At 44.8% G+C, this 24,581-nt stretch overlaps 1 protein-coding gene across 1 annotated transcript in view; it reads right to left on the reverse strand.

Annotated features, from left to right (window-relative positions):
* Nucleotides 1-24,581, reverse strand: part of IFT122 (intraflagellar transport 122) — a 453,095-nt gene that overhangs the window by 112,000 nt on the left and 316,514 nt on the right. Inside the window, exon 23 of the mRNA XM_085624471.1 lies at nt 7,531-7,631. Within this exon, the coding sequence (XP_085480597.1) occupies nt 7,531-7,631 (101 nt within the window). The remainder of the gene's footprint in view (nt 1-7,530; nt 7,632-24,581) is intronic.

Below are 24,581 nucleotides of genomic sequence, written 5' to 3' on the forward strand. Positions count from 1 at the left end.
CCCAGACTACGCAGTTCGCCACGGCAAGTTCGAAAGGAGATCGAGTTCCAGCCTGATGCACTGACCGGACGCTGCCATCCTCCTCGCAGAGAATCCAGCTCCAGTGCTCTCCGACTTCCCTTGCGGGGGGTTAGACTATCGAGTCCAGAAAAGAGATTCCAACCTCTCTCATTCTCAGGTATGGAGCGGACTAGAACTTAGAGAAGCTTTTGGCAACTGTTGGCTAAAATAAAATATAGCTAGCTATACTTTGGAAACAGCACCTACTTCAAACCTCGTACTGCACTTAGGTTAGGTACACTGGGGTAGAACAATTTAGAAGCATCAGATGAATATCACATTTTAGCATTATGTTATTTATGTATGTATTTTGGTTAATATAGGTCATAGCTACAAACCATGTTATTGCAGTAATATTTTATCTTACTGCTAACCTCGTACATATTGTACTTCACAGTCTGTCTTACGATTGTAGCAATTCAAATCTCTTGCATGAGAAATAAGACTGTTCAATAAACCCTTTTATTGAAACGCTCGTCTCTCTATTTCTGTGCAACTCTGTAGAAACGAAGCATGCACGATTGACTAAGTGAAACTGTTATCTATTGTTTCCAAGATTCTGAGACTGTTCCGATTCTAAAGGAAAACAAAGTTGTCATGTTTATGCGGTTGTCAGGGACTAATCCCTTCTTGTATATTCGAGAAGTTTCTAGTGACCCCTGAGTTAGCTGGCACACACAAGTAATTAAGTTTAAAATACTCGATAGAGACATACTGACCTTAGTCCTATGTCAAATCTATGGTGTATGTTATCCCAATGCGCAGAGCCTATCAGGGATATAGGAACTACACTACACCTGAGCTAGCTATAACTTACGCCTCCCCAATGTACTGCCTATCAGTGACATCACTGATGGCATCACTGATGACATCATCCAGTGAGTGTAAATGTTGTGTAAAGGTTTCTGAGTCTTAAACATATCTACTATACTATTTCTAACATATGACTTCTGAGAGGCTGTGAAACTGAATGAGTGAGTGCCTGTGTGAGTGGATGTATTGGTGAGTGTGTGAGTTGCTGTATGGGTGGGTGAATAGATGTGTGAGTGGCTGCATGGGTGTGTGAGTGGCTGTCTGGGTAAATACATGGGTATGTAAGTAGCTGTATTGGCGAGTGAGTGCCTGTGTGCTAAGCTGTATAGTTGAATAAGTGAGTTTGAGTGGCTGTATGGGTGAGCGAACGCCTGTGTGAGTAGATGTATTGGTGAATGAGTGTGTTAGTTGCTGTATGGGTGGGTAGATGGCTGTATGAGCGGCTGTATGGGTGGGTGAGGGGCTGTGTGACTGGCAGTATGGTTGAGTAAGTGGGTGTGTGAATGGCTGTATGGATGAGTGAATGGGTGTTTCAGTTATTGTATGGGTGATTTGTGGCTGTGTGAGTGGCCGTATGGATGAGTGAGTGGTTGTGTGAGTAGCTGTATGGGTGGGTGAGTGGCTGTATCGGTGACTCAGCGCCTGTGTGAGTGGCTTCATGGATTAGTGACTGGGAGTGCAAGTGGGTGTATGGGTGAGTGAGTGGCTGTTTGAGTGGGTGTATGGGTAAGTGGGGGGTGTGAGTAGAAGTATTGCACAGGCAATGTGTACGAGTGGTTGTATGGGTGAGTGAGTGTTCAGGGGAGTGCTTGTATGGATGTGTGAATGGGTATGCAAGTTGTTGTGTGAATGGGTGTGTAAGTTGTTTTGTGGATGAGTAAAGGGATGTGTGAGTGGTTGTATGGTTGTGTGAGTAGATCTGTTAGTAGCTGTATGGGTGAGTGACTGGTTGTGTGAGAGGCTTAATGAGTAAGCAAGTGGGTGTGTATCAGTAGTTCTATGGGTCTGTGAATGAGTATGTGAGTGGTTCTGTGGGTATTTGAGAGATTGTATGGGAATGTTATTGGGTATGTGAGTGGTTCTGTGGATGATGTCATTTGAGATCATAACAGTGACGTCACTGACCATGTCATGAGTGGTGTAATATGTGAGATCATAAGAAGAGCATTGTGGGGCATAAGTTATAGTTAGCTACGGTAACTATAACTGCTGAATTTTAATGGTTTGGTACGAGCGAAATCTAAGCCCAACTATGACATCCCTGTATCATAGTGAATTTCTATGTTTTTTCAAATTCTATTTTCTAACTATAACATCCCAGTAACCTTTGTTTTTTTCAGTGAATTTCTAAGGTTTGTTAACGTTATTTCCAAACTATAACATCCCAGTAACCTTTAGTTTGAGAAAGGCAACAGGGTGTACCTAAACATCTTGAAACACTGCAATCTGTTTTATGGGTAGTTATTGTCTACACACAAGAAACACAAAGGCTCTTCTCAGAGCTATCCTATTTCCCAAACACTGGTTCTTTTAATAACCCTTTAGGTTATTTTTTTCAAATTCACAAATACGTCGCAAATAAGCAAAACAAAGGCAGGCATTCAATAGACACCAGCACATTTTAAACTCACAACTACATAAGTAGCTCATTGCAGCTGAATGGGGGTGTCCGTGTCTGAATATGATTATGAGTGAATGCATGAGTGTGAGTGGCTGCATGAGTGTTTGTCTCAGTCTGTGCGTGAGTGTCTGACTGTTTGTGAGTGGGTGTGTGTGTGTCTCAGTGGGTATTTGAGTGGGAGCATGTGTATCTCAGTGGGTCTATGACTGGGTGCGTGAGTGAGTGCATACATGTTAGAATGGGTCTGTGAGCGGGTGCACGAGTGTCCGAGTGGGTCTGTGAGTGGGTCAGTTTCAGTGAGTGTGTGCGAGTGTCTCAGAGGGTCTGTGAGTGAGTGGGTCCTGTGAGTGTCTTAGTGGGTCTATGAGTATCTGAGTGGGTTAAAAAGTGTCTGAGTGGGTCTGCAAGCAGATGCGTGAGACTGTGAGTGGGTGTGTCAGTGTCTGAATAGGTCTATGATGGGTGCGTGAGTGAATGTGAGTGGGTTCATCGGTGGGTCTGTGAGTGGGTGAGTTAGTGTCTATGTGGGTGTTTCTGAATAGTTCTGTGAGTGAGTGTCTGAGTGGGCCTGTGAGTGAGTGCATGAGTGTCAGTGGGTATGTGAGTGTCACAGTGGGTGTGAACGGGTGCTTGTGTCTCAGTGTGTCTATTAGTGGGTGCATGTGTGTCTGAATGGGTCTGTGAGTGGATGTGTGAGACTGAGTAGGTGAGTGAGTGTGTGTGTGTGTGTGTGTGTGTGTGTGTGTGTGTGTGTGTGTGTGTGTGTGTGTGTGTGTGTGTGTGTGTGTGTGTGTCTGTCTGTCTGTCTGTCTGTCTGTCTGTCTGTCTGTCTGTCTGTCTGTCTGTCTGTCTGTCTGAGCGGGTCTATGAGTGGCTGTGTGTCAGAGTAGATCTCCGAGTGAGTTTATGAGAGTCTGAATGGGTCTGTAAGTGAGAGTTTGAGTCACTGAGTGTGTCTGTGAGAGGGTGCACCTGTCTCAGTGGGTATGTGATTAGGTGCTTGTGTTTCTGAGTGGGTCTGTGAGTATATGAGTGGGCGCATGAGTGTGTGTGTGTGGGTCTGTAAGTGCATGAGTGTTTGACTCAGTGGGTATGTGAGTAGGTGCTTGAGTCAGTCTCTTAGTGTCTAAGTGAGTCTGTGAGTGGGTGCATGAGTGTGTAAATGGGTCTGTGAATGGATGCACAAGTGTCTGTGTGAGTCTGTGAGTGAGTGCATGAGTGTCTGGCTCAGTTTGAGCTAGTGCGTGAGTGCCCAAATGTGTCTATGAGTGGGTGTGTGAGTGTCTCAGTGGGTATGTGAGTGGGAGCATATGTCTCTCAGTGGGCCTGTGAGTGTGTGCATGAGTGTCTCAGTAGGTCTCCGAGTGGGTACATGAGAGTGAGTTGGTCTGTGAGTGTGTGCATAAGAATGGGTATGTGAGCGGGTGTATGAGTGTGTGAGTGGGTGGGTGCATGAGCGTTTCAGTAAGTCTGTGAGTGTGTGTGAGTGTCTCAGTGGGTCTGTGAGTGAGTGCGCGAGTGTCTGAGTGGGCCTGTGAGTGTCTGAGTGGGTATGTGAGTGGGTGCATCAGTGTGAGTGGGTCTGCAAGCGGATGAGTGAGCCTCTGAGTGGTCTGTGATTATGTGTAAGAGGGCAAGTGGGTCCCTGAGTGAGTGCATTAGTGCCCGAGTTAGTCTATGAATGTATTTTTTGTACATTTTTAGGCGATATTTGCAAATCTGTTGCAACTTTACACCGGGATAGGTGGTGTGCTGAGCGTCAATGCCTCCGTCAATATCGCTTGTGGAAAATAAAAATAAATTCAACATATTTTACACATAGCTCCCTGAAAGTCTCCTATATTCCAGCCATGGGGTCAGGGTACTTGTACCATGACCCCTTCTACTTCTTTCCTCATTCATTTTCACAACACCGGGACCGCGTCCAGTTACACAAAATGGTGGCCACAACAGTCTACACAGGTTGGGGCCAGCCAATGACAGCATTCCTCCTGACACGTGATTTTGTGACTCGTCAAAATACCCTTGCCACCCAAAAACCCACACTAAACTCTAAAAATACCCTTGCCACCACCCAAAAACCCATACCTACCATAAACTCTAAAAATATGCTTGTACCACCCAAAAACCCTAAAAGTGCCCTTACCACCACCCATAACCCCACACCCACCCTAAAACCTAAAAATAGGCACGTCACCCAAAAACCAACACCCACCCTAAAAATACCCACACCCACCCTAAACCCTACACCCAACCTAAACCTTAAAAATACCCTTACCACCCTAAACCCACCCTAAACCCTAAAAATACCCTTGCCACCCAAAAACCCATACCCACCCTAAAAATATCTTTACCATCCATATACATATACACACACACACACACAGATACACACATTTTGTTTTTTGTGCGTCCAGGGCACAAGGGAGCGTAATTTGAGATATATATATATATGTATATGTTAGGGCAAAGGCTCTTCTCTTCCGGTGAGGGAGTGGCTGAACAGTGTTTAACAGCCATGGAGATCGCACCACCGAAAGAAAACTCAAGAGTGCTATTTCGCCTAAATTTGGCCCCCCCTTTTTTCTAAATATAAATAAATAAATATATATATATATACATATACACACACACACACACACACACACACATATATGGCATGAAACAAATCCGATGATTCCATGTCGGTATATCCAATTTGACATTGTTCACAGGTTTGATGTTGTAGTCCATCGTTATTGTTATTTACCACATGTTAATGTTAAAGGTATTGCTGCTTCAAGGACTGTGCATTTGTAATTGCAAAGTGTGTTAGTCACACTCCACATCTCCTGACTTGCAACTTATAGTTGTAAATCATTCCACGTTCGGGACACTTAATGCAAGTCCAGATATTATCTCCAATCAGTCCTTTCACATTTCCATGATGCATGCTGGTGTTTGTAGTCAAATCATTCTTAATTCAACTTGGATGACAACAATTGCTTTCTTAAACACATTTTTTTTCTTGCCCTCCAGTGGGCTTAGCAATATTGTGGCCAGATTTGTATCTGTGTAATAGTCTTTCTGCATCTCCTGAACGTTCTTTTGGCTTTACCTGCTCCCAAGCTGAAATGGACCCGCTGTGTCCACTCCATCAGCCCTCGCTGATATATGTATGTATTTACAAAAAAAAAAAAAAGGGGGTGGCAGCAAGTTTGGGCGAGATAGTGCACCAACATGTTTGCACTGTCAATGATCAGTTACAAGAACCTATATCCCAACAGTAACATTCAATAAAGGAGAACAGATAGATTTAGGTGTACTGCATGTTGTGATGAGTATATGTGATGTGGTTTGTGGAGAAGTACATTATGTATTGTACACCGAAGTAGAAAAATGAAGAGGTATTAAGTATCGCTATTGAGAAAAGCTGACAAAGATTTAAGCAGATTTTGGGGAGGTGCACAGAATGTATTGCACACTAGCATACATGTTAGCTCTTTGTATTGAGAGTTGAGGATGTCTGAAGTATCATTACTGATGATTGATTGATTGATTGATTGATGTACTTATAGAGCGCAGCTATCACCCTACGGGCATCTTGGCGCTTGCATTGGGAACCCGTCCTGGTTTTTCCCTGTAAGATAACCCGTACTGGGCATCCCCAAGGTGAAAGCCAGGCATCCCGCCGCGGGGGGCCGTTGTGGAGATTAAGCAGGCTTGTTGCCCAGAGCTGCATAGTGTGAACTCGTGCTTAGAGTGGGCACCGAAGCGAGAATTATCAAGTCCGTGGACAATTGGGCTCTGGACCCTGCCGCGTCGGGAATCGAACCCAGGTCCCGGGTCTGATCTCTGCTTCAGGGTATGCCTCCTCTAACCAGTGAGCTACACTTCTCCATGAAGGCTTCTCATTGTGCACTGGGTGTGTATCACGAGGTGCCCCTCCGTGATCAGACGGAGGAAGGAGACAACAAACAGGTGGCCCCTTACCTTTCTCTCCTTTGTTTTATTTTCAGTCGCTGTGGGGATCACAATATCCGGACAGCAGCGGCCGCTTTAACTCAGATGTCTGCAGAACAGATACTTCTGCCCATGTGACACGGTCACATGACCTCCCCAGGATGACGTACGAGGAAGAGCCGGTACTTGAAACGCCAGTACAGGATTGGAGTCGGCCTGCAGTTGGGAGCAATTCGAACGAAGGAGCCATTCGAACGAAGGAGCCATTGGAGAGGCCGTGAAGATCGCTGAGGAGTCAGCCTTGCTGTCCAGGAGACGTAGCACGATAGAGACGCCCAAACCTGACTGGGACTCGAGGAACTGGAGGCTGCGACAAGACCACAAGACCGAGACAGGAGGAAGGACCCCAGGACATCGCGGAGACAGGGAGCCGGACCCTATCCGGTACCGCGATAACACCAGCCACGCTCCTGGAAGTGCGTGGCTCCCCGAGGTACGTGCTCTGGTGTGGGGATGGTTTTCTAATGGGGCGGTGAATACCTCTCCAGACAGGCAACCAGGGGTGGAGGGAGGACGCTGACAATCCCCACTTGTCTTCGCTAGAACACTTAAGCGCTTCGTGACGGACGGGTGTTGTGAATTCCCCCCACTCCTTTTCCCCTGCCACTAGTGTCCATTGAATGGTCCTGAATTGACCCCGTTTTCCATTTCTTTTATTTTTGGGTTCGAACCTGGGAAGTTACGTCTTCATTTACCGGGAGCGGAGAAAGAACCGTTGGTGACTCCTGCCAGACTCCTTGATGTTAAAGGAACAAAGGAAGCCTACCAACCTTTGACTTATTATATATATCAATAAAGGACACAATACTCAGCTCTCCTACTCTGGCCTCCTCGTGTTTTGTCCACAGTGTGTTAAGTTCAAATTTAAATAAATGCTGTTGACTGGAATAGACAATCTACTGGTGACAGCCTTCTACGGTGTATAGTGCCTTTTGGAACAGATGGCCATAATGTAGTTTGCATATAAAACAAAGAAAAGAGATGTGATGAGCACCTATACATGACCCATCCAAACAAGCCAGGACAAAGGATACACTTTAGAGATCCCCAGTGGCGTTTCTTTGGTCAGACTGTGCAGCAGAAACCGAGAAATGTTAAAAAGTGTTTCAGGCAAATGGGAACTGAAAGGCTCATCCTGAAATACAAAAAAACATGAAAATGTTTGAAATATTCTCTCATGTGTAATACTTTACTAGACTTTATGCATTTGGCATTGAAGGCATTCAAAAGAGCTGCTCTATTCACAAGCAAAAGAACTTTAGTGGCTTCTCATACACCGCTAGTGCATAAATGAAACAGAACTTTTTTCACAAGAGTTTTCTTTGCAGTATATATATCCAGTATAGATGTGAAAATTCAGGGTAGCAGAGGGCTATAAATCCAAATGATTTTGGACAATCATAAAAAACGAAAAATGTAACTTTTTCAAATTCCCTTCAGAATGGCAAAAAGCAATACCAGCAGGGTAAGGTTTGCCATTCTACACATTTGGTATAGGCTTCAGTTAGTCTGATGATAACCTTGGATTCCTGACTACCACATTTACAGTGTTGCAATAGCACGGTATTTACATTTTTATTTTATAAATCATAATGAGAATACCTGACCTGGGACTCTGGAAACAAAGAAGAAAAAGTTACTAACTTGTAAACCTAGTTCTTCACCATGGGCATTCCTGTGAATTCAAAAAGGGTAGACTATCTCAAGCCAAGTGTGAGATCCGGGATCTTGCAAATGCGCTGCTATGTCATACTTTTTATGAATATCAGAGAGGATCCAATTGTGATGAAGGAAAAGCTCCTTAATTGCAATGCTAGTTCTGACCGATGGGTATTCTCTCTGAGTTCATAAAAGTTAGAATACCTCCAACCATGTGTGAGATCTAGGATCTCACACATGCGCAAAGCTACTCTACCTTTAAAAAATAGGAGAGGTGAAGAAGCAATCATTGTGTATTGGAACGAAGCATTTTTTTCCTAGACTGTACAAGCTGTGGCAATATATTTTCTAACTTCATAAAGCTCTTGGATCAAAAAATGGAGACTCAATGTAGAAAGCTACTTCAAGGAGATAAGTTGGACCATGGAACAACATTCCCCGCAAGAGCTTTGGAAGCAGAATAGATGGTTTTGTCTGCTGTATGGAAGGGGACGTTCTCCCCAAACTATTTGATAGTGAATGGTTATTAAGTGTGGGGAGTATAGTGCACGACTCAGCGAAACCAACTTTATCAGAATCACATTTCATCAGACACAGTCGGCACTTACTAGATAACTAGCAGTATATCTGTTGCTTTGTATAATTATTGTGAACACCACAGCATATTCCCTTTACAAAAGGAGATGGCTACTGTTGTGTTCAGAGATAAGACAACAAATCAGTTGTAGTTTTGGTGGAATAATGATGTACTGAAGTAGAACTCCAAACATCTGCATGTCAGTAACATCTCAGTAAGAATGAATAACAGATTTTCCCACATTCTTACACTGAAAGCAGTGACATCCCAAACATTCTGATGAGGCCAAAAGAATGTATAAGCACAGAGTATAAACGTTGCCATGTTAAACAGCAGAATTTACAGCTTTATGAGACCCATACAGGAGACCAAGTAAACAGCACTCGTAGGATACATTGGTTAGACAGAACTAAAGGCAAAAAGAACTCAGTAGTCAAAATCTTGCTCAGTGGATTGGTACAAAGACCTTTGCTCAGTCTTTGAAGTCACTCTTCTTTTTCCCTTCCAACAATAACATCAGCAAAAGAGCTTTCTAAAACTTGGTCTTAAGAGTCAGTCAGTCAAAGCACTTTATTCGATTAATTAAAATCATAAAAGCAAAGGACAAACACGCAAAATTCCTAACAATTTGCAATTCATGGATGTGCAGCTTGTAAAAAGTTCAGTAAAGCATGTTCATTAAAACAAAAGTAGTACAAAGTCATTCTATATATAAAAACGTATTCCTATGGAGGTCATGAAATACAAATCTAAAACCATAGAAAATCATATGTGCAAATCAACATTAAATAAAACCCTATTAAAAAGAAGCCTCAATCAGGGTCATCGAGGGAGGGCAATTTTTTGTTCTTTATCCTCATAGCTGCTACCAAAAAACTAGCCACATGGGAAATGTCGCGAGTGCTACTCAGCATCTGTAAGTAAATTAGGGCAGGTCTGACTTGGATAAACCCTTTCTCTCTTAGTAGGGGTAGCAAATATTTTTTTCTTATGTCGGAATAAAAACTACAGAACATAATAAAATGCAAGGTGTCTTGGGTTGAGAAATTGTTGCACCTGCAGGGCATGCTATGTTCAGGTTTGGCCCGCACAGGATAACACCCCAAGGAAAAATGAATTAGGTTGAATCTAAACCTAATCAGTAAGACTCTGTGAAAAGGTTTAGTTACAAGTTGCAAGTATGGTTCCAGGGAGGGCGAGGTGACGAGTAGTACAGTCTCACTGCTGGTTTTTTAACCTCCGTCTCCTCCCTGATCAGCCTTGCCCCTTCTAAAAAATGAGTCCTAATCCAGGGGACGTCCTTCTCATGGATGTTCTCTGGGGACGTGAAAAGCTCTGGGCGTCCTAGGTCAACAAAGGACTTTCTCACATACTCTACCCAGGGAATCCTCTTGGCATTTTCCATGGCAACAATATCGGTTAATATGGCGTGGTTCAACCTGATTTCCTTGTTTAGCCATGTTTTCGCCCAGCAAACCAGGGGGGCCATCCTCGACTTATCAGTAACATATTCAATCCCTACCTCTGTATGAATAGAGAAAGTGGGGGTGGATTGAGGGACCGACAGGAGGGATCTCAAAAACCTATTTTCTACTCTTTGCATCTGGACTTGGGCTACGTGGCCCCACAACGGGGCACCATACAGAGCAATGGACATGCATTTTGCATTATATACCTTTAGCAGGGCATCCATGGGCCTCGCCCCCAGCCTTTTTGAAAAGCCCATGAGGGCGTTGGTGGACCTTGCCATGGAAATACTTTTTAACTTGATTTGGGGTGCCCAAGATCCTTTGTTATCAAAAAGGACGCCTAAGTATGGGAAAGTGCGAACCCTTGACACCTCTACCCCCTTGCAGTAAAAGGTTTTAGACTTGTGTCTGCAACTGCTTTTGCCCACAACCATGGCATGAGATTTAGTTATATTCACCTTCAGGTCTAGCTGCTCCATGAAGGAGGCAAAGGAGTCCAGCAACCTTTGCAGTCCCACCCCTGTGCGGGCCAATAGAACTGCATCGTCCGCGTATAGGAGCACCGGGATTGATAGATCTCCTACACGCGGAACGTCTGCCTTAGTAGTGCCCAAAAAACTTTCCAGGGCATTAATATAAATAGTAAAAAGGAGGGGGGCCAGAACGCAACCTTGTCTAACCCCCCTCCCTGATCTAAATTGTCGTGTGCATCTGCCCTCTTGGTTTACCCTGATGGAGGCAAAAAGCTTTTCGTGTAAGGCAGCTAGAAAGTTAATTAATGGTGGATCGATGCCAATATCCTCTAAAATCCTCCATAACTTAGTCCTGTTCACCAAGTCGAAGGCCGAGGATAGGTCCATAAACGCCATGAATAGGGACCCATCCTTGGCCACCGTATATTTACTTATTAGGAGGTGTAAATTTAAGCATTGGTCCATGGTGCCTCTCTTTTCTCGGAAACCATATTGTAGGTTGGAGAGCACCCCTAGCCTCTCCACATTTTCCCTGAGTTTATATAAAAGGACTCTGCCCAAGATTTTAATGGCCGAATCTAAAAAGGAGATGGGCCTATAACAAGAGGGGTCCCTACGCTGGCCTTTTTTAAAAATCGGGACTATGACCGAGGTAGACCAGGAAGCTGGAAAGGGATTACAGGCAGATGCATTAAAAAAGTTAGTTAAAATTTTGGCCCAAAAAGCGGGAGCATTTAAGTATAGATCTGCGGGGACCCCGTCAGGACCCGGTGCCTTATTCTTTAGTGTTTCTCTAATTGCTCTCTCAACCTCCCCCAGGTTAAAAATCATCGGGGGCCTAGAACGATTTACTGCCGGGGGGCCCTGGTTGCTCGTGCCACCAGCTCCGTAGATCTCCTCAAAGTGGCGGAGCCAAGCATCGTCTTGAATGACACAATCCATATTGGAATTCTCTTGGCCAGAGAAGAAGGGGTCATTAATGGTAGCCCAGAACTTGCCACTATCCCGCAGAACGTCTAATGACAGTAGCTTTTCCCAGGCCTCCCTTTTGATGGAATCCTTGCGCCCTTGAATTGCTAATTTATAGGCCTTACGTAAATTAGCTATGTTCGCCCTATCTTTAGGGCTCTCCTTTAATGCTTGGAGTAATGCCCGGTGTGCCTTAGAGCAACTACTATCAAACCACCTAGGGTCGGAGTTGCCACTATAATTTTTCGTGTTAGTGAGGTCCACTGCGATCTGGGAACAAATATCCTCAAAAGCGCTTATAATCTCTATCTGCTCGCTCACTATCCAAACAAATGGACAACTGTCTTTCTACCTTAGAAGTTAAAATTTCCAAAAAAGTGTCGGGCACGACTCTCTTCCACTTTATTCTCCTACCTTGATCTTTTGTAGCTACGGAAACCCCCACCCTATGGGGGCAGCTCTCAAGGGAGGAGATGTCCCCCAAATTCAACTCGAGGGATACTGGGTTATGGTCGCTAAAAATCGAAGGAACTACCCCGTATGTCCCGACCAAGTGCAAAAGACCCATTGGAATGAAGAAATAGTCTATCACAGTGCCCGAGGTTGGTCCCTTAAAGGTGGGAATCCTGACCGCCCCTTCTGTGTGGTCGGATTCAAAGACGTTACAATTGGCTAGAAGTTCTTCAAGTGCCTCCCCCTGCCTGGTGTGCTCGAAATGTGGTAACACAGCTCCAGCCGGGCCTTCAAACGCCCCCTCATAGCAACCCTCCCCACAGGGTGAATGTTAAAATCACCCATTAAAATAAGCTCGTAGGCTGTGCTTTGGTTAAGACTGTGTTCAGAAATAAAAGATCCCAGGGCGGCTATGTGTGTGTTTATGTTTTCCCTCTCCCTGAGATTATAAAAATTAATCAAAAGAACATTTCTAAGATTGGGTATAACCCATTCTACTATTAGAAAGTTGCAGGAACCAGAATACAACTGCCTAAAGGAGCCCACAAGGTTTACAGAAAACAGGAAGATAAGCCCACCCATTGGTCTGCCCGCTGTTCCCATCGTGGCTGGGACCAAGAAGCTAGTGTATCCATCTAAATGAAAACTTGATGAGGTGTCCCACGTTTCTTGTGCCACTATAATGTCGTGATTTTTTTATGAAGTCAATCCAAATGGGATCAGACCTCTTTTGTCTGATGCCAGCGACATTCCAGCTAATGATTTTGCAGCCAGCCGGACCGACTCCTATGATGGGATAAACTTCTGGGGGGCTGGCTATGGCCGTCCGTCAATCGTTAGAGTCTAAATTTGATAAGGGGCTAAAGCGGTTGCCTAGCAGCAAAGGTGGTGCCTGTGCCTGATTTATAAGTAATTGGGGGGCTGTGCTGCCTGTGTCATCCGAAATTTAGGCCCCCTTTGTCTCGTATCGGAGGTCATTTTGTTGTACTGGGTGGGAGCTGCGAGGTAACGGGGCCTTATGACGGGCAAAGTTGTTAATGGGAGGGCTGGTAATACCCTGGGGGAGTGATGAGGAGGGGTAAAAAAACTCTAAAGGAACTGGACGTATCCCCTCCTGTGCAAGTGTTGATCCATCCCAGAACATTTTATATGCCATATTGGGATTATTAAAGTTAACTACAATACAGTCCCCCTTAATTGCCTTCGGCCGGTGCCCTAACCACCCCACCCTTCTGGCCATGATTATGCTTGTGGCGATATCTTTCCCTCCACTACAATAATTCAAGGACCAGGAACTGACCTTCCTCATCAGTGCTCCGGTTGATTCAGACTCCCCAGCCCGAAGTTGAGGGACTCCTACGAAAATTGCCACCAGGGGCGCTGCCTCTGGGGGCAAGTCGAGTCTAACAGGGCAATCAAGGGTCGAATTAACCAAACCATGGGGTTGTCGAGCAGAAGAACTGCTCGAGATACGTTGCCCTTTACCATGGGAACCCCCCGGTAGGTTGGGCCCAACTGCATGATGAAAAACACCATCCGTGCCTTGGTCAGGGATATGTATGCTGGTACTACAGCTTAGCAGGGGTTTAGACTTGTGTGCTTCAACAATATCCCCTGATGTGCTAACGGCAGTCGCAACCAATGTGTTCTGCACCCTAAACTCTTTCATAAAGTCATCGATTTGGGCACATTTTTTTAAGAGTCCAGCAACGCAGGTATTCAGGGTGTCCACAATGTCTATAGCCATGTCTGTGAGAATTGGCTCCAGTCGTGAGATGACCAATGACTCTATCACGTCCCCCAAAGTATCAGGCGATACGGCAATACCGGGCAAAAGCGATGCTTGGGCTTTAGTCTTCTTAGGTTTTTTCTTAGATCCCTTTGCTGGTCCCCATATGTTCGTAATAGTGGGTTCCTGGCTGATGTTACTCGCTATCGAAAGTGCAGGCAGGTCACCGATACCAGCGGGATTAGCCACAGTCACCACTGGCTCCAAGGGGACGCTGGGGCCCTTATTAGTCGGGGATTCAGGCAAGATACAGGGTGAGGGGGTTGATTGTAAACCAAGTTCCAACTCCGCGTTTGCTATTTCTTTCGTCAAAACCCCCACTGCAGACGACAGATACGATATGATGGACTCCGACTTCCTGGGGACTTTGGCGTCTTTTCCCCCCTCTACAGGATTACCCTTGCTTGCGCTTACCCATTAGGCGATGTTGGATGGGTGGCCCAGCCCGGCCTCCCTCGGCCCCTGACGGCCCACCCTTTGCCCGGGCTTAGCCCGGCGACCACCCGCGCGCGTCCCGCGTGGCGGGAGAAAGGGTTTGTTGATAACGCCCCCAGTAATCAATGGGCGGGATCGCCTGGCCGGCGCTGCCCCTCAGGCTCCTGGGGCTTGTAGGCAGTGTTGCTGTGTCCGGAATGTCCCCCGGCTAGGATGCGCTGCGTCTCCTCTTAAGAGTCAGGCAATAGAGAAATCAGAGCACAGCAAATTTTAATGGTCAGCCCAGAAATTGGGTAGGAGTTTACCAAAGGGTTTCTGGCGAGCTCCTAATGACCAGATCAGGATTAGTGTATCCTGTAGCGAAGAGGTGCCTGGTTTAAAAAACAATAGTCAATGAGAAATAGAATACAAGAAAAAACTTCACAATGAAGCCTTGCTTTAAATACAGCTGTAATCAGGTAATCAAATTTAAGCCTCAAAGCTTAACAACTAGAATAAAAAAAGAAGTAAAAGAAGACCAGAACAGGAAAAAAAGAACTTGTTTAGTTGATTGAAATACTTATATTTTTCCTAAGAACTTGGAGATTAAATGCCAGGTGAGAAAATAACAGCTGAATGAGGCTAGAATATTCATGCCTCAATCTATAGTAAAGTGTAAACAACTGTCAGTGACTGTGACGCGGTCATTTGTCTTGTGCGGTGCTCACAGTGATAATAATAATGGCATTCGCTCCCTCACTTAACCGCAAAGGCGGTTAGCAATTTATTGCAGGTTGGCGGCTCAGTTATGGTGCCATATCTCGAGCGCATGAGCCAAGGTGCGTTGAGTGACGTGCGGCGCTCGGTTTAGGAATTGAGTGGATAACCGTTCTCAATTCAATTCAATTAAAAAAAGTCTTTATTGCGATTATTCATCTTAAAAGACAGAACAGTCAGTATATTAAAATTAGATACAACCAAAAATAAATACCTATATTTACATATTAAAACCGTTCCTAATACAAGATTAAATATATCCCACGCACAAGACTTTGAACACATCATAAAAAAAACATAAAAAAACATAATTCCACGTAGTTCGTTCAATACCCCAAGGGAAAATATCTTAGCTATTAGGGCCCCCCATTTTTCATCCGCAACACCCATGCCCAACTCAGGAACTTAGCTACTCCTATTTCTGCGATCTCATTATAGCCAGATTTCAGCAGCATCGCAGAGCTGGTTCCTAAGGACCGACATGCTGGTTTTAGCCACAAGCTACGAGGTTTGTGATAGACCGAACATACAAATAGCAGATGGTCAATATCTTCAGTATGATCCGGGCAAAATCGGCACTTATCACCAATTCCTGGTTGCCACTTACATGTAAACTTCCGGAGTGGCAATGACCCAACTCTGAATTGGTGGTAAAGCTTGCGGTCTGATGGCTTTGATATAAGGTCCCAATAGCTTTCCAGGCAGGGTTCATCTTTTAGATCTAAAAAATCTCTAGACAGAATGGGGCTAGTGACAGAGGAGAACTTCCTTATTTTAATTAGCGCCCAATATGCTGCTCAATAGGATTCTTTGGAAGGAAATTCCACCGAATCAGGGCTCCCCCAAAGTTCCCTCATCCCCATGTCAATAAGTAGAGATTTTATGTCAATCAGCCATGGGATCCTATGCAGGCGATCCAATCCCCTTACTTCGGACAAAGCCCTAGCAAAGAGATGGAGCTCTGGAGTAATCCAGAGACGCCTCCAAAAGGCCAACGGCCTATAACGGGCAGTATCCTCAATACTATGACAGCCTAAGTCAAACAGCAGTGGAGTACGGGGGGACGATTGGGGCAGGCCCACAACCGATCTCATAAATTTATTCTGGGCTGTGGACAATTGGGTCAGGTTACAAAACCCCCAGATTTCAGCACCATATAAAATAGCGGGAATAATTTTAGTCGTGTAAATTTTGACCACTGGAGCTATTGGCTTAGTTAATGATAGCCTGTGTTCCTTGGTCAATGCTCCCGCTAATTGAGTGTGTTTCAGTGCGAGGATTTTAACTTGGGGATCCCAGCTCAACTTATCGCCAAAGGTGACACCCAAATAGGTGAAGACTTTTGTCTGCTCCAGAGGTTTCCCACCCATAAAGACTCGTGCTTACCGTTCTCATATCATGCCTTAGTGGCGGTTACCAAAGTATTAACTTCAGAGGCTGAATTACGGTGACATTTCAATAGAAAATTAAAGGTGCAGTTGACAAAGTGATTATTTGGTTGAATTAAAATGACATTTCTATTGCGAGTCGTAGGCCCAATTGACCCAGAAACTCAAAATGCTAAATGTGGCGCTTGATCTAGGAAGCGACCTATGTAACTCTTGAATCGATGATGCGGCCAAGCCTCATTACCTTCAGAACTTTTGTGTGGGGCTTCCTTGGGATACCAGCGAGCTGAGAGAAACCCAATTGCTGTAGGAAAAGAGGCGGGTTAGTGACTATTACTTACAGCTTACCGCGTCGTAGAGAACACCTCGTGGAGGCTTACCAGTTACTTTAAAGTCATTGCGTGTTCTTGCTCTCTGTGCGGTGCCCCGGATAACGCAGGCCCGTTGAGAGACGCCTTTCATCATCTGTGAAGGTAGAGATAGTTGAAGGACTAATGCTAGTTGCATTGGTTGGCATAGTCGGTTGGCACCCAGTCACGGGATGGTAGAAGGACTATAATTTGTGGATTTTGAAAGGATGTTACAGTGATTTTGTATGCATATTCAAATTACATAATACCTTAAGAATATAAATAAGTAACATCACGTTTATAGTGAGGTCAGGCCTTGAGCAAAGGCGAAATAGGCATTATATCATTCAAAAATTGGGGCAGAGATTGTGATGTTCATTTTGAGAGTATGCCAGATGTTCTGTTCTGCCTAACGTGATCTCCGTGTCAGGAAATATTCAGTTTGTGTCTCACTGGTCACTTCTTAGCAGAACTATTGGGGGCGAGTCTCACCGTGCAGATGTTAGTTAATGGGGTGGACTCCCTAAAGGATGAGTATAAGTCAGATAGTGAGTAGTGTGATTATGCTAGCGAGTGCCAAGGGATGTTATCGTTTAGTCCTTCTGTGTCAGTCTTGAGACGATGTACCCAACGTTGTTCGTTCTCATAGAGAACTCGTTCTGCATTGTTTTTGACCTGTAAGGTCTCCAGGACTACCCAATTCAGGTCCTCTGGGAGATGATTTTTATCTATGAAGTGTTTGCTCATCTTCGAGGGTTGCTTTTCTGCAGGTCACGTTGCTTCTATGCTCAATAATGCGTTGCTTGATCTTGCGGAAATTCATTCCTATATATTTTAGTTCACCAGGGCACACGATCATGTACACCACATGTGTAGTATTGCAGTTTGTGTGGTCGCGTAACTTCCAGGTCAAGTTGGGCAGGAGTTGTAGGCTCTTGGTTGCTTTGGTTAGCTTGCATACGGAGCAGGAACCGCACGGGTAATGTCCTACTGTGGGGTCCAAGTTCCATGCTGAAGTTATGGTATCTTTTTTCGTGATGGGTCCTGGTCTTGTGTGCACTAGGATATCTTTAATGTTTCTGGTCCTTCTGTTGGTAAATCTAGCTTTTGGCCACTTCAGTGTGTTAGATGTGAGGATCCTCCAGTTTTTATTAATGATCTTCACTGTGTTAGATGATGTGTTATTCGTCGTAACACAGGTGAACAGGTCCTCAGTTTCTTCGCATGGAGTGGTTTCCAGCAGGCTCTCCCTTGGCTGATTACGAGCTCTTTTCTGGCATTTCTTTATTGTCCTAACAGGGTAATCTCTCTTCACGAGCTTGTGTTCCAACTCCTTCACTTGTTTCTTGTAATCTTCTAGTTTGCTGCAGTTTCGTTTTAAAAGCAGAAATTGGCTATAGGTTAGCTTGTCCCTCAGTCGGCGAGGGTGAAAGCTACTATAGGAAAGTATACTGTTCCTTGCTGTTGGTTTATAGTAGGTTTTAGTTTGTAGTGTACCACTCTCTGTATAGATTGTGACATCCAGGAAGTCCAGTTGTTTCTCGTTTGATGTGCATGGGAATTTCAGACACTCATCCCTCGTGTTTATCCAGGTGAGGAATTCCTGTAGCGCTTCCTGAGTGTCCTCCCAGATCATGAGTACGTCGTCTATGTAGCGACGCCAGAATTTCATTCCTCTGAGGAAGGTATTGGTTTGATTTTGTATATGTTGATGTTCGAAACTGCTTACGTACAGCCCGGCCACACTCGGGCCAAAAGTGCTGCCCATCGAAGTGCCATGGCATTGTCAAAATAGTGTGCCCTCGTATTCAAAATAGTTCTCAGTGAGAGCTAATCTACAGCACGCCAAAACGAAGTGTCTGGGTGTCCTGTGGTTCCAGTCTTCAGCGAATAGGATGTCTTCCAAGGTGTCCAAGGTTTTCTGTTGTGGGAGGCTCGTGTAGAGGCTTTTTCGACGTCAAGTCCTACTAGGAGCATTGTTTCTTCATCATAAGTCTACCCAGCCAGTAGGTTCAGAAGGTCACGCGTGTCCTTGAGGTACGTCGGGGTTTTCTGTACCAGAAGCTTCAGGAACTGATCTGCAAATTGAGATAAAAGGTTCTAGAATAGATCCAATTTCTGACACTATGGGACGTCCCGGTGGTGGGGTTCTGTTCTTATGAGTCTTGGGTAGAGAGTATAAATAGGGTACTCTAGGGGATTTGGTCTTGAGGAAATCCGCCTCATGTTTTGAGATCCATTGGTTGGTTTCTGCCTCCTCCACCATTAATTCGACAGTCCTTTGTAATCTCTTAGTTGGATCCGTGGTTAGTTTCTTATAGAACTTCTGGTCTGACAGGAGGTCAAGGCATTGCCGGTCGTATCCTTGTTTGGTTAGCAGGACAATTGGTCCTCCTTTGTCGGCTGGTTTGATTATGAGGTTTATATTTTTACGTAGCTCATTCATTGCTTTCTGTTCCTGTCTGGTCATGTTGATGTAAGGTTTCTTAGCTGTAGTGCCCATGTTCTCCACTTCCTTCATGATAGCTTGTTCGAAGGTTTGTATTTCCATGGGTACCATGTGGGTTGGTGGGCAGAATGTTGATTTTGGTCTTAGGTTGGTGTCACTCTCTATTGTATGGTTCTCCATGTTGTTAAAGAAAGCTTTGAGCTTGATCTTTCTACATAACTCCGCCATTTCACATCTCAATTTTAAGCTGTCTAGCGGGGGGGATGGGGGGGGGGGCAGGTGTGCCCAAACCAAGGCCTTTATTTAAAACCTTCTCTTGGTCAGCTGTGAGGGTGATTTCAGTGAGGTTGACTACCAATGACTTGTCTGACTGGTTCCGGGTTGCTCCTTGGTCATGCTCCGGGTGTACATCTGTCTCTCTTGTTCGTTACAGGTGACTCCTTTTCTTCTGCCTCTTTGGGGGCCGGGGCCTCTCCCTAAAAAAGGAGGAGGTGGTTGTGTGTTCATCATTGGGTCCATCGCTGGTGGTCCCTGGAAGTATGGATTCATCCAGCCTTGGAAGTTGGGCATATATGGTTGGAAGTCTGATTGTGGGTAGTTAAAGTATCTCGGCATCTGCCAGTTGTTCCCTCTCGGCATTGGTTTCGTCTGTATTGGCCTCTCCCTCTTCTGGGGGTTGTACCATCATCATTGCTCCAATCAGAGCTATTGCCGGAGCTTTCTCCTGTGGAGTCCTCATCCACTCGGTAGTCTGAGGTGACATAGTCTTCTTTCGAATAAGGGTGCATCTTTTCCATTGAGAACTTTTTTAGATCTTTGTTTAGTTTTTAAATCTTGTTCTGAGTAATATATTCCTTGGTCTCGTTCATCTCTTTATTTATTTCGTCTAGTTTCTTCTTATACACGGAGATGTGGACTGTTGTCTTCAGTTTGGCTTCGCTAACTTGTATCTTAATTGTCCGAGCTTCAACTAGCCTTGTTGCTGTCTTGATTATTAGAACCAGGTAATCCCTGGTGCACTTCCATGAAATGGATGCCCAATCTTTCCGGAAGGCGACATCCTTCAGGAAAATCCGTGGGGCATTCTGTACCCACAGGCCTTTAGGGGCCAAGTTGGCATGTAAATATTCTTTTATGAAGATACCATGGATTGCTGTTCTAAATAGTTCTTTTTTGGTCTCGGTTAGTTCATCCCACTCATTCGTTTGTGTCAATGTCTGTGTCAAATCTTTGTATTGTAATAGTCATGATTCAGATAGAATGGCATTCACTTCTTCTTCTTCTGTGTAACTCAAGCCCTGTAGTTCCGCGATGTTCCCCGGTGTGCTCTAGTTGTGGTTCACTTAACTGGTTATTCGCTAGGTCTCAATTGTGGGGCGTAGGCGAAATCAAATGGCAGTGGTCTTCTGCTCGTGTGGTAGGATTTCCCACAGCTGTGTGCTGCTAATATACTCAAAACATCAATGAAGAGGGAAAGCAATGAATGAGCTACGTAAAAATGAAAACCTCATAATCAAACCAGCGGACAAAGGAGGAGCAATTGCCCTGCTAACCAAACAAGGAAACGACCAACAATGCCTTGACCTCCTGTCAGACCAGAAGTTCTATAAGAAACTAACCACCGATCCAACTAAGAGATTACAAAGAACTGTCGAATTAATGGTAGAGGAGGCAGAAACCAACCAATGGATCTCAAAACATGAGGCGGTTTTCCTCAAGACCAAATCACCTAGAGTACCCTATTTTTACTCTCTACCCAAGACTCATAAGAACAGAACCCCACCACCGGGACGCCCCATAGTGTCAGGAATTGGATCTGTTCTAGAACCTTTATCTCAATTTGCAGATCAGTTCCTGAAGCCTAAGGTACCGAAAACCCCGATGTACCTCAAGGACACGCGTGACCTTCTGAACCTACTGGATGGGCAGACTTATGATGAAGAAACAATGCTCCTAGTAGGACTTGACGCAGAAAGCCTCTACACAAGCCTCCCACAACAGAAAACCTTGGACACCTGGGAAGACATTCTATTCGCTGAAAACTGGAACCACAGGACACCCAGACACTTCATTTTGGAGTGCTGTAGATTAGCTCCCACTGAGAACTATTTTGAATATGAGGGCACACTATTTGGACCATGGCACTTCGATGGGCAGCACTTTTTCTCTGAGTGTGGCCGGGCTGTACGTGAGCAGTTTCGAACATCAACATATAAAAAATCAAACCAATCCCTTCCTCAGAGGAATGAAACTCTGGCATCGCTACATAGACGACGTAATCATGATATGGAAGGACACTCAGGAAGCGCTACAGGAATTCCTCACCTGGATAAACACGAGGGATGAGTGTCTAAAATTCACATGCACATCAAACAAGAAACAACTGGACTTCCTGGATGTCACAATCTATACAGAGAGTGGCACACTACAAACTAAAACCTGCTATAAACCAACAGCAAGGAACAGTATACTTTCCTATAGTAGCTTTCACCCTCGCCCACTGAGGGACAACCTACCCTGTAGCCAATATCTGCGTTTAAAACAAAACTGCAGCAAACTAGAAGATTACACGAAACAAGCGAAGGGGTTGGAACACAAGCTCGTGAATAGAGATTAGCCTGTTAGGACAATAAAGAAATGCCAGAAAAGAGCTCGTAATCAGCCAAGAGAGCCTGCTGGAAACCACTCCACGCGCTGAACCTGAGGTCCTGTTGACCTGTGTTACGACGAATAACACATCATCTAACACAGTGAAGAAGATCATTAATAAAAAACTGGAGGATCCTCACATCTAACACACTGAAGTGGCCAAAAGCTAGATTTGCCAACAAAAGGACCAGAAATATTAAAGATATCCTAGTGCACACAAGGCCAGGACCCATCACGAAAAAAGATACCATAATGTCAGCATGGAACTTGGAATCCATAGTAGGACATTACCCTCACGGTTCCTGCTCCGTATGCAAGCTAACCAAAGCAACCAAGAACCTACAACTCCTGCCCAACTTGAACTGGAGGTTACGCAACCACACGAACTGTAATACGACACATGTGGTGTACATGATCTTGTGCCCTTGTGAACTAAAATATATAGGAATGACTTTCCGCAAGATCGAGCAACGCATTATTGAGCATAGAAGCAACGTGACCTACAGAAATGCAACCACGAAGATGAGCAAACACTTCATAGATAAAAATCATCTCCCAGAGGACCTGAATTGGGTAGTCCTGGAGACCTTACAGGTCAAAAACAACAATGCAGAACAAGTTCTCTATGAGAACGAACAACGTTGGGTACATCGTCTCAAGACTGGCACAGAAGGACTAAACGATAATATCCCTTGGCACTCGCTAGCATAATCACACTACGCACTATCTGACTGATACTTATCCTTTAAGGAGTCCACCCCATTAACTAACATCGGCATGGAGAGACTCGCCCCCCATAGTTCTGCTAAGAAGTGACCAGTGAGACACAAACTGAATATTTCCTGACACGGAAATCACGTTAGGCAGAACAGGACATCTGGCATACTCTCAAAACGAACATCACGAACTCTGCCCCAATTTTTGAATGATATAATGCCTACTTCGCCTTTGCCCAAGGCCTGACCTCACTATAAATGTGATGTTACTTATTTATATTCTTACGGTATTATGTAATTTGAATATGCATACAAAATCACAGTAACATTGTTTCAAAATCCACAAATGATAGTCCTTCTACCAACCCATGACTGGGTGCCAACCGGCTATGCCAACCAATGCAACTAGCATTAGTCCTTTCAACTATCTCTACCTTCACAGATGATGAAAAGTGGCTCTGAACGGGCCCGCGTCATCCGGGCACCGCACACAGAGCAAGAACAAGCAATGACTTTAAAGTAACCGGTAAACCTCCACGAGGTGTTCTCTACGACGCAGTAAGCTGTAAGTAAGCAGTCACTAACCCGCTTCTTTTCCTACAGCAATTGGCTTTCTCTTAGCTCGCTGGTATCCCAAGGAAGCCGTACACAAAAGTTCTGAAGGTAATGAGGCTTTGCCGCATCATCGATTCAAGAGTTACATAGGTCGCTTCCTAGATCAAGCGCCACATTTTGAGTTTCTGGATCAATTGGGTCTACGACTCGCAATAGAAATGTCATTTTAATTCAACCAAATAATCACCTTGTCAACGGTACCTTTGATTTGCTACTGAAATGTCACCGTAATTCAGCCTTTGAAATTAATACTTTGGTAACCGCCACTAAGGCATTATATGAGAACGGTTATCCACTCAATTCCTAAACCGAGCGCCGCACGTCACTCAACGCACCTTGGCTCATGTGCTCGAGATATGTCACCATAACTGAGCCGCCAACCTGCAATAAATTGCTAAACACCTTTGCGTTTAAGTGAGGGAGTGAATGCCATTATTATTATCACTGTGAGCACCGCACAAGACAAATGACCGCGTCACAGTCACTGACAGTTGTTTACACTTTACTTTAGATAGAGGCATGAATATTCTAGCCCCACGATACACTGTCGAAACAGCAGATTATGCAAGCATTACCCACTTGTCCCTCTGAAATGTCACTGCATTACTCGCCTACTTTCCTCCACGAACCTACTCTAGTCTAACTTCACTTGATGCGCAAAAGGGACGCTTTTCTGTCTCAGCCCTAATATGGAGTCTTAGAGATTTTTCGAAATGTTAATGTCTCAGAATAGAACCACCTGTTTTCAAGCAGTTTTGAAACTAGTACGTGATTATGTAAATGCTTTTCCTTCCAGGTACAGATACTGCAGATCTGACCTCAAGGGTGGCGAGTACACCCCCCTCCTATATGAAGAGCCACAATGTGCTCTTAAACATACTCCGGTCCTGACTAAAGCCTCTAGAGGTCCCACGAGGCTGAAACATGTCGACCAGCACCAGTGCGATAGACCAGTAACTGGATCTATATACGCACAACTGTGTTTTTAATTTCCCATATCTTAATCTCAGAAATAAAATACATATGAGAAGCGACGTAGGGAATTTTACTTCACATCTGAGCACGAGCACTCCCTCCTTTTTTAGGTCTTGCGCCTAGCGATGCAGTGCGCAGAACTGCTCGCGCAGCGAGAGTCCTTTTGTGGAGGGTTCCAAAACGGAGCCTGGAATCGCACGCGCTCAGGCGTGTACGATTCGATTCCTTTGGCCCACGGTAATGGCGTTTGCGGTCGTCTTTTTTATTAAGAGAGCACGCAATAGGCCAAAGGCGGGCGCATTGCTCCGCCCATGGCGTATTGGTGTCTATTACGCGCACCGGCCGTCATGTGGTTTCAATTAT

Source organism: Triturus cristatus, chromosome 9 (assembly GCF_964204655.1).
Source record: "Triturus cristatus chromosome 9, aTriCri1.1, whole genome shotgun sequence".
Lineage (NCBI taxonomy): Eukaryota > Metazoa > Chordata > Amphibia > Caudata > Salamandridae > Triturus > Triturus cristatus.